At 43.7% G+C, this 15,341-nt stretch overlaps 1 protein-coding gene across 4 annotated transcripts in view; it reads left to right on the top strand.

The window, feature by feature from the left end:
- Window positions 1–15,341, top strand: part of CNTNAP5 (contactin associated protein family member 5) — an 865,075-nt gene that overhangs the window by 585,877 nt on the left and 263,857 nt on the right. For all 4 annotated transcript variants that reach the window (XR_014829313.1, XR_014829314.1, XM_021075830.2 and 1 more), the window contains one exon: window positions 6,137–6,256. Coding sequence is in view for 2 of the 4 variants with exons in the window: in XM_021075830.2 (XP_020931489.2) it covers window positions 6,137–6,256 (120 nt within the window). In the remaining 2 variants the exon portion in view is untranslated. The remainder of the gene's footprint in view (window positions 1–6,136; window positions 6,257–15,341) is intronic.

Raw genomic sequence — 15,341 nt, 5'->3', positions numbered from 1 at the left:
TATAATGATATTTACCAACTCAAATTACAGTTGCAGGATTTTATGTATTTTTTTGATTATGTATTTCATATTTTATGGTTAAAAATTTAGTTTCTATTGTCAATAGCTTAATTATTAGCTTTTACTTGCTATATATTATATATAATAGTTTAATAAATCAATAACATTGCAGTTTAATAAATAACATTATTTAACAGTAAGGCTATTTAATGATTTTAAGATTTTTGTTATGTTTAACTTTTTTCTGATAAGTGTATCTTACTGTTTGCTACTAGTCAAATTATTTGTTTTCACTTCAGATATGCTTAAATATATGAGTTCACAATAAAACTAAAAATATTCTCATGGGTCACTTTTGGATGATACTAGGAACCACTTCAGTATTTTGAAACTGATGAATTAAAGGGAAAGCATCAAGCAAATATCTTGCTTTTCCCATACAATCTTGTAGTTGAGGGCAATAAACTAAATGCTGAGTGATTTTTTTGTTTGTTTGTTTGCTTTTTAGGGCTGCACTCATGGCATGTGGAGGTTCCCAGGCTAGGAATTGAATTGAGGCCAGGGACTGAACTCGAAACCTCATGGTTACTAGTTGGATTCATAGCCACTGCGCCATAATGGGAACTCCCAGTGATATTTTGTTTGAATCGAGTATCCCCACGTCAGGAAGGAATAATGGCGTTAGATAAACCACTTACCAGCTGCTGTGTCTTGAGGCAAAGGCCTTATGTTTTGTGAGCTCATTGAAGTATCCATAAATAGGAAGGTGTTAACAGGCCTTGCCCTCAGAACTTTCCCAGGAAGTGACTTGAAGTTCAAGCACAAAGTGTGTCTAGAATGGCAGGACGGCTCAGGTACTAAATGACCCCAATCTCAGCTCCTTAGTGGAATGTTCCTCTTACACTTGCATCCACTGCTGTGTGACTCTGTCCCAAGGAGTCAGTGACCGAGTGACCATCCACTTCTGCCCCATTGCTCTATGGCCTTCTCTGCTCTTGGGATCCTCTCTGTGGATTTTGGTTGGCTTCGTGAATTGCTTTGGTCAAAGGAGCATTAGCAAAGGTCATGCGGTCAGAGGCCTGGCAAGCATTTGCTTCCTTGTTGTTCTCAAGCCCTAAGGAAATGGGCCTGCTAATATTGGGAGACTGCAGGGGGAGAGCCCCCCACTCCCAGTCAGCCTCCCACTGACCCAGCATGGACTGCAGTCAATGGGCAGCCCTCACAAGGCCACCAAGCTGGCTAAGAACTGCCCTACTTCAGATGCTGAGGGCAGAATGATAAAATGATTGCTGCCTTAAGTCAGTTCTGGGGTGTTTGTTATCTGGCAATGGGTGGCCGATAATACTAGAGACAAAACAAAATGACCCAATATTGGTTATGGTTGGAGCTGGCTGTGAGATCGGCTTTTATTTTATTACTCTCTGTACTCTTTGTGTGAATTTAATTGTTTGGTGTCATAAAAAGTTAAAAAGAAAGCACCAAATTTAGGTATCTCTTGAAATGATACACAGTTAAATTCATTTATTTTTATTTCCTTTTAATATTTAGGAATTGCATGTTTACTTCTGGAATATTAATTTTGGTTTTTATATAAAATACTTATACTGTTTCAAAGTTTAAAATACGACCTATTCAGAAATGTCTAGCTTTCATCTTTGTCTCCTTTCCATCCATTTTTTCTCTCTCCATAGGTATCCATCCCAATTAGTTTTCTTTTCTTTTTTTTTTTTTTTTTTTTCCTGGTCTTTTCAGGGCTGCACCCATGGCATGTGGAGGTTCCCAGGCTAGGGATCCAGTCAGAGCTGTAGCTGCAGGCCTATGCCACAACCACAGCAATGCCAAATCAGAGCCATGTCTGTGACCTACACCACGCTGGATCCTTAATCCACTAAATGAGGCTAGGGATCAGATCTGCAACCTCATGGTTCCTAGTTGGATTCATTTCTGCTGTGACATGATGGGAACCCCCCAAATTAGTTTTCAACTGGATATTTTGGAAGGCAGTGTAAAGAGTTGTTTAGTGAATTTAAAGTTAAATTTGTGATATAGACATAGAAGAAAATACAGCGAATGAGAAAGAAAACAAGACTATATTTCTAGACACATGGAATTTTGTTCAGGAAGGGAAACAACCACATGACAATATTTGCTATTTATGAATAACATACATGTTGTTGGATTACCATGAACAAGAACAATTTATCCAACTAAAATTGCAGTCCAGCTATATTGGGAACTTGTGGAAATGAAAAGTTCTTCATGTATGGGGAGAGCGATGAAAAAGTTAGAATCTCATGTTCCCTGTTGGTAAGCAAATAGATAGCCTATAAATAAGGATAATCCAGAAGTAACAATATAGACAGGATCTACTTTTTAAAATGTATTCTTTATTAAAATATAGTTGATTTACACAGTTGTGTCAGTTTCTGCTATACTGCAAAGTGACCCAGTCATACATATATATATATATATATATATATACACACACACATATATATACACATATATATATACACACATTCCCTTTCTTATATTATCTTTCATCATGTTCTATCCCAAGAGTATAGAGTTCCCTGTGCTGTACAGCCAGACCTCATTGCTTATGCATTCTAAATGTAAAACATTCTAAATGTTTGCATCTACTAATTCTGCACTCCCGTCCATTTCCCCCCCCCCCCACCGCCTTGGCTACAAGTCTGTTTTCTTTTTTTTTTGTTTTGTTTTCCAGAGCCACACCTGCGGCAAATGAAGGTTCCCAGGCTAAGGGTCTCATCCGAGCTGTTGCTGCCAGCCTACGCCAGAGCCACAGCAACACAAGATCCAAGCCGTGTCTGCGACCTACACCACAGCTCATGGCAACGCTGGATCCTTAACCCACTGAGTGAGGCCAGGGATCGAACCCGCAACCTCATGGTTCCTAGTCGGATTCATTTCTGCTGTGCCATGACGGGAACTCCAGTGTTTTCTAGACAAGTGATTTAGAGATGCAATAGTCAGTAGCAGAAGAATAATCAGAGAAGTAAATGCCACCATCTCTGCACAGAAGGGAGGTAGGACCTATTGGGTTTTTGTAACCTATTGGGTTTTGTGATTTCTGATAAAAATTGAAAAAAAATTAGGTAAGCAAAAAATTGACAAGAAAAAGAAGAGGCAACATAGCACGAACAATTTAATAGCAATAATAGTTTATATTTGTCAAGCATTTCCTATGTGCAGAGTACTGTGCCAGAGCTGTTTGTGGATTATCTCTGAATCTTGTCTGCAATAGTATAAGATAGACCCTTTTGATGCCTATAGCCCCATGGGAAAAGTAGCACTTTGTGAGTTTATTAGACATTTGTTGCTGCAGGCTGAATTATAGCAAAACCTAGCCTGGAAAGAGCAGACACTATTACTTACCTCCTAGTTTCTCTGGGTCCTCAAGTACCTCGGCCAGCCAGTCCATCTTCTGGGCTGCAGTTAAGAAGCCAGCCAGGGTGGCGGTCACATCAGTGTCAGTGTTTAATGTGGAACCCTGCTGCAGAGGGAGCTCACTCCCAGGGCCTGCCCAGGAAGCTTCCGGGTCCACTGCTGTGGACCTGCCACAGGTTGCCTCGGAACCAAGCAGTTAGTGCCTCTGACAGACAGCGCCTCTGTCTTTACAATTTGGGCTCGAAAATGACGTCCATCACATCTGTCATGTTCTATAAGAAGCATGTCCATGAGTCCAGCCCACACTCAAGGGAGGGTGTGGATTCCTAGAAATGCTGGGAAGATGAGTTACCTTGGAGTTGCCTGCATAGGTCAAGTGCTCATCTGAGCCCTCATGGGCAGTAGCTGGTACCATATGAAGCAGGACCACTAGGTTTGATCCCAGGGCCCATTCCTTAATGGCTCTGAACCCCATGACTGAGGTGGTGTCCCCCCATGGCACTGCAGTAGCTCCTTCACAACTTTGTCATGTTGGGGTTGTGGGAATGGCTGGGCAGGGCAACACGGGAGAGCTGACCTTCTTATAGGTGACAGACACCCAGTGTGTTAGCGTAGGTGTGACAGACACCCAGGTGTGTTTCCATATGTGTGACAGACACCCAGTGTGTTAGCATAGGTGTGACACACCCAGTGTTTTATGATGGGTATGGCAGATATCCAGGTTTGTTAGTATATGTGTGACAGACACCCAGGTGTGTTATCACAGGTGTGACAAACACCCAGGTGGGTTATTATAGGTGTGACAAATGCTCAGGTGTGTTGCCATGCGTGACAGATTCCCAGGTGTGCTGTATGTGTGATAGACACACAGGTGTATTAGCATATGTGTGACACACGCCCAGGTGTATTATCACAGGTGTGACAAACACCCAGGTGTGTTGCCATATGTGTGACAGACAGCCAGGTGTGCTATATATGTGATGGACACCCAGGTGTGTTACCATGTATGACACACACACAAGTGTGTTACGCTATCTAGGCCACCAGAAACAAGCTACATGTTATGCTCAGTATGTGGGGTGCCAACTCCGACCCTCCCAGGTCCCCCAGCTTCAGAGAGTGTGTGTGACAGGACAAGGAAGTTCATGAGTCCCAGCATAACCTTGAATCCACTCTAATTAGTAAAAGCCCCACCCCCTGAAGCTGGGGAACATTTTCAGGCATGAATACTTTAGGCATCTCGCACTTGATCATGACACAGGGCAGCCTCACATTCCTGGAATGTGGCATTGATCTGTGTGAGCTTTGGTGAGGAGTTGGACTCCAGCTGTGAAGACTTCTGGAGCTGCTGGAGTGAATCACTGGAGGCTGGTGTCACTGGATTTGTCCCCGCTGCTCCGAGCATTGTTATTTTGTCTCAAGCACCTGACGCCTTTCCAGTTTCTCCTGCAGGAGACAGCAGATGCCTCCTCTGCCCCCACCACATTCACGCCTGCTGGGGGATGAGATTTCTAGATTTCTCACCTACGGATGGCTCAGTCGCATCTCAGGACAGCTGTGTCTGCCTCTCTCTGGGCACCAAGCCCTTTGTGCTATAACCAGGCCGCAGGTGTTTCCAAGATCCAGACTTAGTGCCTTCTCCTTGGTCTGCTGTCCGGGGAAGCTACACTGTAGACATACCTATCCTAAAATGAACATTTCAGTGAATTCTTATGAAATCAAAACGGATGACACTCGACTGGGCACCTCCTATGCCAGTTGCTGTGCTGAGTTATGGGAATGAGGGCTTAAGATCATGTCATTTTACTTTGTTAATAACAAGTTGTGACTGTATATTGTTTTCCATTCACTAATCCAGTGTCTGTGATCTCCTGCCATGAGTATGGAGTTCTGCTGGATGCTGGCCTATGGGGTCAGACCACCCAGGGCCACCACTCTTAGAGGTTCTGGGACCATGGTGGGCAGAGGAGTGGTGCAGGAGGACCCAGCCTGGTCACAGTGTGAGCATAGAGGACTCATACCTGAACATAGGAAGGAGTCTGAGGAGGTGGTGGCCTCTGGGCCATTTGGAAGAACAGATGTCAGGATGAATGGGGACCCAACTGTATCAGATCCTCGTTGGTTAAAGCTTGGGGGTAAGTTGAAGAGAAGGAATAGAGATCAAAATTGAAAGTAGGAATTCCTGTAGTGGCTCAGCAGGTTAAGAAACTGACTAATATCCCTGAGGATTTGGGTTTGATCCCTGGCCTTGCTCAGTGGGTTGAAGATCTAGCCTTATTGTGGCTGTGGCATAGGCCAGCAGCTGCAGCTCTGATTCATCCCCTAGGCTGGGAACCTCCATATGCTATGGGTGTGGCCTTAAAAAGACAAGAAGAGACAAAGAAAAAAAAATTGAATGTAGAGCTTCCCTTTGTGGCTCAGTGGTTAACAAACCCATCTAGGATCCATGAGGATGCCGGTTCGACCCCTGGCCTCGCTCAGTGGGTTAGGGATCTGACCTTGCTCGTGGTGTGGGTCACAGATTTGGCTTGCATCCCGCATTGCTGTGGCTGTGGCGTAGACCAGCAGCTGTAGCTCCCATTGGACCCTAGCCTGGGAACTTCCATATGCCACGGGTGTGCTCCCCCCCCACAAAAAAAGTAATTACAAGCAGGAGTTGCAATCCTCCCAAGGGCGATGCAGAGCCAAGCAAAGTGTCCTCTCTGCTGTGTTTGTGTCTTTCCAGCCTTGTATGAGCAATCCTGCGAGGTGTACAGGCATCAGGGCAACACAGCTGGTTTCTTCTACATCGACTCAGATGGCAGTGGGCCCCTGGCGCCCTTCCAGGTGTACTGCAACATCACAGGTAAGCTGCAGAATTCCCACTCGAGCTTGATGTCATGACGCAATGTGCCCAGCAAAGGAAAATCCACTGGAAGAGGATACTTGCGTAAATAGACACTTAAAGGACCAACTGTGCAAGTGGGGGATGGTATTTAGGTAAATAATAGAAATTAGCAGCTCGGTTATTTTCTTCTCTCTTTAAATTAAGTTTTATCAGAGTATCATTGATTTACAGTGTTGTGTTAGTTTCAGGTGTACGGCAAAGGGATTTAGTTATACATACATATAATTATTATTATATGTATTATATGTATTATTTTTCAGATTCTTTTTCCTTATAGGTTATTACAGAATATTGAGTAGAATTCCCTGTGCTATACAATAGGTCCTTGTTACTTATCTCTGTTTTTTTCATTTTTAAAATGTTTATTGAAGTGTAGTTGATTTACAATGTTGTGGTAATATCTTTCGTGCAACAAAATGATTTAGTTAAACATATATACACATCCGTTCTTTTTCAGATTCTTTTCCCATATATTTAGTCATGGAATGTTGGGTAGAGTTCCCTATGCTTAATAGCAGATCCTTGTTATTTACCTATTTTATATATAGCTTGTATCTGTTAATCCTAAACTCCCAGTTTAAGCTCTAGGTTATTTTCATGAGAGAAGAAAACTTGCTGAGGGTTTTAATAATGTTCCACTGAACCAAGAATTAATTATCAAGCATTTTCTGCAGAGCTTACGAAGGTCATTTCTCTTAAAAGTTAAAAACAGAAAGAGGAGGAAAAGAACCCAAGAAACAGAAACAAAACTCAAACTCAATAGGAAGCCCTGACTGGGAAGTGGGAAAGTTTGAGCCAAATCTGGCCCTGAGGACTTTGTGATTGTGATTCCCACATTCTCTCTGAGCATCATCCTGTGTCAGTGGGATGGAAATCCTAGTTTTACTTCCTAGAGGTGTGCAGAATAAATGCAGTGTCCATGTTAGTGCAACTGGCCAGGGTGGTTATCTGGAAGATGCTTAATCAAAAAAAGAGGGCTATTTCTATTTTCCCTGGCAATCTCACTTCTTTCTAAAGTTCCTAAGTATATGCTAAAAGCCAATTACTCCATGGCTTTAGAAACAGCATGTGGTCACTAATTTATTCCAAAAAAAAAAAAATAATTCCACGCCCCAAACCTGATGTAATGGTTATTTAAAAACTTAGCAATGCAAGCACTCCCTCTGTTGGGAATGTTGTTAATGGGCATCTCACATTTTAGGCTGGTTTGTTGTAAGTACCAGACTTCAAAGAGGCCAACAAGATCATGTAATGAAGCAGAAAAGTAGGAGCTTCTTGTGTTTCTCCAAGTCCTCAAACCCTAGGCTTTGCTGCAGCAAGACAGCCACATCTATGGGACTCTTCCTCTAGTCAGACACAGTTCTGGGCACCCAGGATATGCAGAGACATAAAGGCATAATCATTGTCATTCACAAGGCAGTAAAAGCAGGAAAAAGAGCATGCAGTATCTCAGGTAGAAATATAAGCAAACCTTTGCCAAAATGGTGGTTGAGGACACTGAGCCATAATTTGCCTGTCTGAATGAAAAGGGCCACAGTTTGTGCAGAAAATGCTAGCTACATGCAACCAGATGCCATTTCATTTCATTACCATAATACTTCATCGCTCCAAAAGGTGTGCTAGTTGCTTCTCAATGGTCCTATCACATAATTACAAAGTGTGTTGCTATTTCCTTTTCCTGGTTGTGCATCCTGTGATGTTCAACTACCTGGTCAAGAAATAGGCTTCTCAGTGGATCTTGGTTATTTTTCAAAATTAATTAACATTTGGATCACTGGGGAATCAGTCTAAAAATAGACCTCCCACACCCAGAAATTCAAATTCAGTAGAAGTACTTTTACTGAGCTTTCCAGGTGATTTGGATAAAAATTGTCCCTGGTCCACATGTGCAAAAAACAGAGGAAGTGATCTGGATGCAGAATAAGGCAAAGGAGGCCAGTGCCTGCTGAGTGATGAGTGTGACATATAATAATAGGATTTTGTTAATGGCCATCAATTGCTCAGCTCCTACCATCTCTGGGAACTGAATGGAGAGGTTACAAATATCATTTCTTAATCCTTGCAGCAGAAATCTGAGGTAGTATTTTTAACTCCATTTTACATCTTAAAAGGAGAGAGAAGATGAGAATTGCACGACTTTCTCAAGGTAATAAATCATGGGACTAATAGTCAAGACTCGAAGAAACAAAGAAAACCTGGTGCAACAATAATTTCTATCACTAAAACATGAATTGGACACTTTGTACTGCTTATGTTTTGCTTGAAACAGTGCTTTTCTTTTTGTTATTAAAAATAATCCATGTTGATTATAGAACACTTAAAGAAAAAAAAGAAAAGTATGGAGAAATGTTAAACTACAATCCAAGGATTGCTATTGATATTTTTATTGTTAGAATTTCTTTTGGACTTTATTCTATGAGTGAATATCTTTGACATATATTTTTCCATTATGAATTTAATAGCAAGTGTAGACTTATCCTATTTCCATTAATATTTATTTTGAAATTAAAATATGTATATTAAATGTGGCTCACAAAGCTTAACTCTCCAAAATCCTGTAAGCACAGTGACACAGAGCGTGTGATGGGTTCATAGATCTCATTTGCATGGAACGCTCTGCTGCTCTTGGACAAGACTTGTCGCAGGATTTATGTTTGATAATTTGTCTAAGGATGACTAAAGATGAATGTTGACTTATATTAAAGGTGGCTGTTTTGCTGATGTTATGCTGAAGAAATCAGGACCTCTGAGTTACATCCTAGAATGGATAGGCTGTATTGTGTGTGATGCTGAATTTCTTTGAAATATGCTTTTCTGGTCACATGCAGTTGCTAAATGTATGGGTGTTTGGTTTCATTTTTGTTTTTCTAAAATACCTGTTGAACTGAGAGCAAACCTCTATGTAGGCGGAATTGTGTAATTCCTGTATTTCAGTGACAAAGATTTTAAGTCATAAATATAGTGATAATCAAATATGTATTTTTTATTTGTAAATGTTAAGTGTTTAAATATGAGTGACTTCTGACCTAGAAAAAGCATGACAAAGTGGTCCAGGGGACGGGGGGTGGGGGGAAGGGGAGGGAGGGGGAGAGAGATGGAGGCAGGAGGAGGGAGGAAATGGCCAGAGGAGGCTTGCCCTGTGTTTTTAACTTTGGTTTCTAAAGCACAAAGCTGCTGTTCTGGGCACTTTTCAGAGGCATTCCTAGGGCCATAATGTTGCTGTCTGGGATTCTTGACCTCCTTAATCAATAGAAATTGATAAGAGGCCAGACAGAAAAATTCAGGGGCTTTATTGGGGCTCCTGCTGTAGCAGGGGGTTGGGGGGGAGATGAGAAAAAGCAACAGTTCCCCTTGCTTGAAGAGTGGGGGTGAGCTGATTCCTTATATGGGGTGAGGGTAGAGGGGTCTTAGGTGGTCTGTCCACTCCTTTGGTATGTTATGTGCAGGGGGCATGTGTAGTTCCCTGGTTTTCCTCCCAGCTCTTCAGATGTGGCAGTTGGGTTTTTAGTTTTTTTTTGTATCTTCTTGCCCATAATTTGCCCAAACTGCACATGCACGGAGTTATTTTTAGTCCCTCAGAGTGTCTTTGTATTGTGTTGCTGGAGGAAATGTTTGTCCGGGTGTGCAAGCACTGGAGCCACTGCAGCCAAGGGTCCCAGGTCCCAGCCTGTGTCACACAGGGTGCAGAGTGTGGTGAGGCAAGGAACCAGGCTTTTCTCTCTTCTGCTCTTGTTTTGCTCACTTCAGGCCTGGCTGTGCATCTCTAAAAGAAGGATCTGGAGCCAGTTGATCCCACAGGCCTTTCGCACTTAGAATTCCCTGAGAGACCACTGGAGGGTGAGAAGAAAAGAGGACGTTTCTCTGTAGTCTGCAGAATCTTGCAGGATGTTAGGGGGTAAAGACAAGTCTAAGCCGAGGAAAACTGGGGCTCTGAATCCCAGCTGCCACTCTCTTTACAGTGCACCCATTTCTCCAGGGCAGGTGGCACCTTGCCCCCCCACCTGCCCCCAGCACAGGGAGATTTAGGTCTGTGCACATCACCTGCCACAGGGAATCTAGGGCAGAAGAGGAGGTCCCGGTGATCAAGGGGCATCTGCTCCTGTGATGTAAGTGTGGCCTCTGCCTGGGGTCAGGAGGATGAAGTGTAGGAGAGACTCAGCGGGTGATGAGGCATCTGTAGGTCTGGGAAGGGCACCCTCCCCTGGGATGTGTTCTAAGTCACAACCAGGGAACCAGGGGTGGGAGAGAGAGGGAAGGCCTGGGGTCTGGATGGAAGACTGAGTGGAGTTATGGACAAGAAAGATAAAGTGTGTGATTCTTCAGGGATACGTACTTGGCCTACTTTGAATATATCTCTCTATGTGCAGTTCATTTCAGCTCAGTGTAAATGTGCACATTCTGGGCACCGGGGCCTGCTCTAGTTTCTAACTTTGCACAGACTGAGCAGTTTAAAACTCCCAGAAGAATATCTTCTCACAGTTCTGTAGGGCAGAGGACCAAAGTCAAGATGCCAGCAGGCCCACTCCCCTCTTAAACCTGCAGGGGAGGCTCCTTCCTGGCCTATCCCAGCTTTTGGAGGTTTGCTGGTCCTGGGGGTATTCATGGGCTCTCAGCAGAAGCACCTCAATGTCTGCCCCCTCGTCCAGAAGCCTGTCTCCCTGCTTCCACGTGGTCTGTCACCATAACCTTTTCCTCTCATGAGTCTGTGTGTGTTTCTTCTCTTGTCTTAAGGACACCAGTCCTGTTGGACACCTGATGGAGTTGGACGTTATCTTAATTTAATGACATTTGCAAAGAATCTATTTCCAATCAAGGTCCCATTCACAGATCCCAAAGGTGGGGACTTCATGAGCTCCTTTGAGGGGACCTAGTTCAACCCAGCATCTTGTGGAAGAGTTCTCAGCCAGGCAAGCAACCTCTCTAAGACCCTAATGGAAAGGAGGAAGCAGCAGGAGAAGAGGCAAAGGGAGGCATTTCCAGAAGGATCCAGGGTCCTGTGAGCCATTACATTGTGGGGGCCATCAAACTCTCCAAGATGTCTCACTGGTTTAGGACATTGATAAATGCATGATTGGATGATATAGAAGGATCAAACCGACTTCAATAGGGACCAGCAAATGGCTTTGAAGTCCCCTAACCTGAACTATAGTTAATGATTAAGGAGATCTGCTGACTTAAATCCAGGGAAAAGAAGGAATTGTTTTAAGATTCTTACTCTTTTGGCTGTGCCCATGGCATGTGGAAGTTTCTAGGCCAGCGATCTAACTTGCATGACAGCAGTGACAATACCAGATCCTTAAACCCCTGAGCCACCAGAGAGCTCCAGGAAGGAATGCTTTCATCATGGCTAGATCTCGAGCATGCCAGACTACCTAGCTGTCCCTGGCAGAGAGATGGACAACTTGCTGAATAACAGCAACGGGGACACCCTCCTCAGGTTGTACATGGCCTTGAGGACCCTTTCCCCCCCTCTGGAGGACTGCAGCTGGCAGCTGGACTGCTCACATTAGAGGCTGTTAACAAAGGGATGAATGTGCAAGAGGAAATTATGGGCTGGGGGCAGAATAGAAAAGCTGGTAATAGGGGAGTTGGTCCCACCATTAGGGCCACGGAGGTAAGAGGAGGGGTGCTGCCCGAGCAGAAGGTGGGCAGGATGTGAGGAAGCCGTGCCTTTGCCTGTGTGGGGACAGCCAGCAAGGAACCTGCTGAGTAACCTCAGCCCCTCCTTTCCCTCCAGCCTCCTTCCTGCATTTCCATGGAGCAAATGTTGCTAGGATTCAGAGGGAAAGCACTTCTTGGTATAATACTTTTCATCAGCCTTTCTAGGCCCAGGGAAACCTGCAGAAGGGTGAGCAGGACATCTGGTGGGTCAAGTGGAAAACATCCTGTTTACAGAACTGTCCATAGACGGCCTGGGAAATAGTGATTCAAATTCATCAAGGATTAAATATGGTGATGAGGTGGGAGCGGTGAGCAAAATCCGCAAGTCATACAAATATCTGAAGCATGATTTGTTCATTAGATTCCACCCTGAAGCAGAAAGGACCTCCCTGTGCAGCTTCAAGGGGAGTGAGGTTAGGATGGATGCAAGAAACACACAGGAATGAGAGACAGGGAGAGCCTGTTCGCTCTGAAAGTTGATAAACCACTCAGGTGATAAATCACAAAGGCACAAGTGGACAGCTAAGAGAAACCGTGACATACTAAAAAGTAATGTTTTGTTCCAAGGGGCGTCTGGGCTCCAGGCCACTACCTGATGGTAAAAGTCTTTTATTTTGAATGTGGAGAGTGTCAGGCGACAGTGTGAAGTTTGTGATCGCTCTTGGCTGTGGCCATCTGGTTGGGCAAGGAGAGAGGGCGGCAATGAGACAACAAGGACTCTTGTGGGGACACAGAGTTTTGTTGCTGATGAGAATGCTTGTACGGTAGACTCGAAGTTTGGGTTAGAGGCAGGACACTGAGGTCAACACAGAGTAAAGGCAGGAGGGGCCGAAGAGTGGGGCCCAGTGGTGGCTGGACTTAGCCAGCATCTCGGGTGCCTGTTCAGGAAGTGTGGGTCGATGGTAAAGGGGAATGTTGTTTCTCTGTTGATTCCTGCTTCCACTCGTGCAGTGGTTGATTGTGTGTTTTAACTTGGCTGAATCACAATGCCTAGATATTTGTATTTGGTTGGATATTTTTATTCATGTTTCTGTGAGGGGTTTTGGGATGAGATTAACATTAACAGAGCGGACTTTCTTTCCTTCTTTTTAGGGCTGCATCTATGGCATATGGAAGTTCCAGGGCTAGGGGTCGAATCAGAGCTGCAGCTGCCAGCCCACACCACAGCCACAGCAGTGCTGATCCGAGCCACATCTGTGACCTACACCGTAACTTGCTACAATGCGGGATCTTTACCCCACTGAGTGAGGCCAGGGATCGAACCTGCATCTTCAGGGACACTATGTCGAGTTCTTAATCCTCTGAGCCACAATGGGAGCTCCTAACTGAACTTTGAATAAAGCAGATTACTCTTCAAGTACTGAATGGGCCTTGTTCAGTTAGTTGAAGGCCTTCACAGAACAAAGAAGAAAGTCTGCCAGCAGACTGTCTCTGGACTTGAACTGCAACTGGTTGTTAGGCCTCCAGCTTGCTGATTTTGGACTTACCATGCCTCCATCATGCTATGAACCAATATGCACTGGGAAAAAGTATGTGTGTTTTTTGAGATCCTGTTCTCCAGGATGAACTGGAGAACTCTGACTAATGCACTTGGTCCTACACGGCCCCTGCTCTGTGCTCTCCTCTCATTTTCTGAATATTCCAATGTAACATTGTTTGCACTGCATTATGACCATGGGGGATTGCTTGTGTGTTCCCATGGGGCTGTGATGTCCTAGAGGGGAAATGAGAGGTGAAGTGTCAGGAATTCCTGGATCTACTTCTATATGTAACCTAATGAGTCTAGTGTAAATGGAACACTGAGAAATCACAGCTGGATTAAGTTTAATGTCAACCTTTCTCCTTTTTTTCTTCCCCAAATTTATCTTAGACTGAGGCCCTGTCCCATTTAATCAGTGAGTTTAGAATGATGGACACTGCCTTAATGTCTATCTTACCTGGGACTGGGGCATTCCTATCATTTGTAGCCTCTGCTGCAAGTCCCAGAGTGAAAGGTGTCCTGCTCCTCATCGCCTCCATGCATTGCCATTGTTACCTGGCCTCCCCAAACCTTTTCTCTAAACATAAGAATGATGAGTGGGACGGTTCCCTCTTACACTGTTGGTGGGAATGGAAATTGGTGCAACAACTATGGAGAACAGTGTGGAGGTTCCTCAAAAACTAAAAATAGAACTACCATATGATCCAGCAATACTACTACTTGGCATCTATCTGGAGAAAACTGTAATTTGAAAAGATACCTGCACCCTAGTGTTCATAGCAGCACTATTCACAATTGCCAAGACTTGGAAGCAACCTATATGTTTATCAACAGAGGAATGGATAAAGAATTTGTGGTGCATATACACAATGGAATATTACTTAGCCATAAAGAAGAATGAAATAATACCATTTGCAGTAACATGGATGAACCTAGAGATTATCATACTAAGTGAAGTAAGTCAAAGGCAAATATCATATGATATCACTTATTAGAATCTAAAAAAAAAAAGGATAAAAATTAACTTATTTGCAGAACAGCAAAGACTTTGAAAACAGACTTATGGTTACCAGAGAGGTCAGGGGGAGGGATGGACTGGGGGTGTGAGATTGGGATATGCACCCTGAGGTATATGGAATAATTGGCCAATTGACCTGCTGTATAGCACAGGGAACTTTACCCAATATTCTATGATAATCTATGTAGGAAAAGAACCTGAAAGAGAATGGGTGTGTGTACATGTATAACTGAATCACTGTGTTACACAGCAGAAATGATCATAACCTTATAAATCAACTATACTTCAGTAAAACTCTAAAAACGCAATGAATGGCCAGTGGGAGGAACACAGGTTCTGGAGTCGCTTTGGGGTTCATAGCTTAGTGCTGTCACATTCTGGTTGGGTGACCTTGGACAAGTCATTTCACGTTTCTGGATCTTGGTTTCCTTATCAGCAAAGGGAGATGCTAAAAACGTCTTCCTTTCAAGATTAGTCTGAGGAATAGAATATATTTATGCAAAGTTTCTGGCTCCTCAAAGGTAGATGGTCATGAAATAGCATAGCAAGTATCACAGGCTAATAGGAACCATGCCCTTGTTCTCTCTCACTGCTGTCCTGGTAGCATAGATAATATCTGCAGAGTTGTAAAAGATAGTGATTTCCTCCTGCTACCAATAATGTTTTATTCCTTCCACATCGTCCTGAGATTTCAAAGGTTCTCAGAGCCTGAAGGGAGCGTTTCTGAGGGGAAGTTCCCAGTATCAATGAAGCAGAATTAGAAGGCTGAGGCACTCTGACAAGATTTTCCTGAGAACTTGACATTTAAACTCATTCTACTGTTTACGTTTTGCCATTTTTAATGTTAACAGGACACCCTTGTCAACGTGTTAAAAGATGTTTCC

This window comes from Sus scrofa, chromosome 15, assembly GCF_054392235.1.
Source record: "Sus scrofa isolate SSC_HxYL_T2T_F1_AM1 chromosome 15, Sscrofa_HxYL_maternal_Yorkshire_Landrace_v2.0, whole genome shotgun sequence".
Taxonomy (NCBI): Eukaryota; Metazoa; Chordata; class Mammalia; order Artiodactyla; family Suidae; genus Sus; species Sus scrofa.
This window is presented reverse-complemented; position numbering and strand designations above follow the sequence as displayed.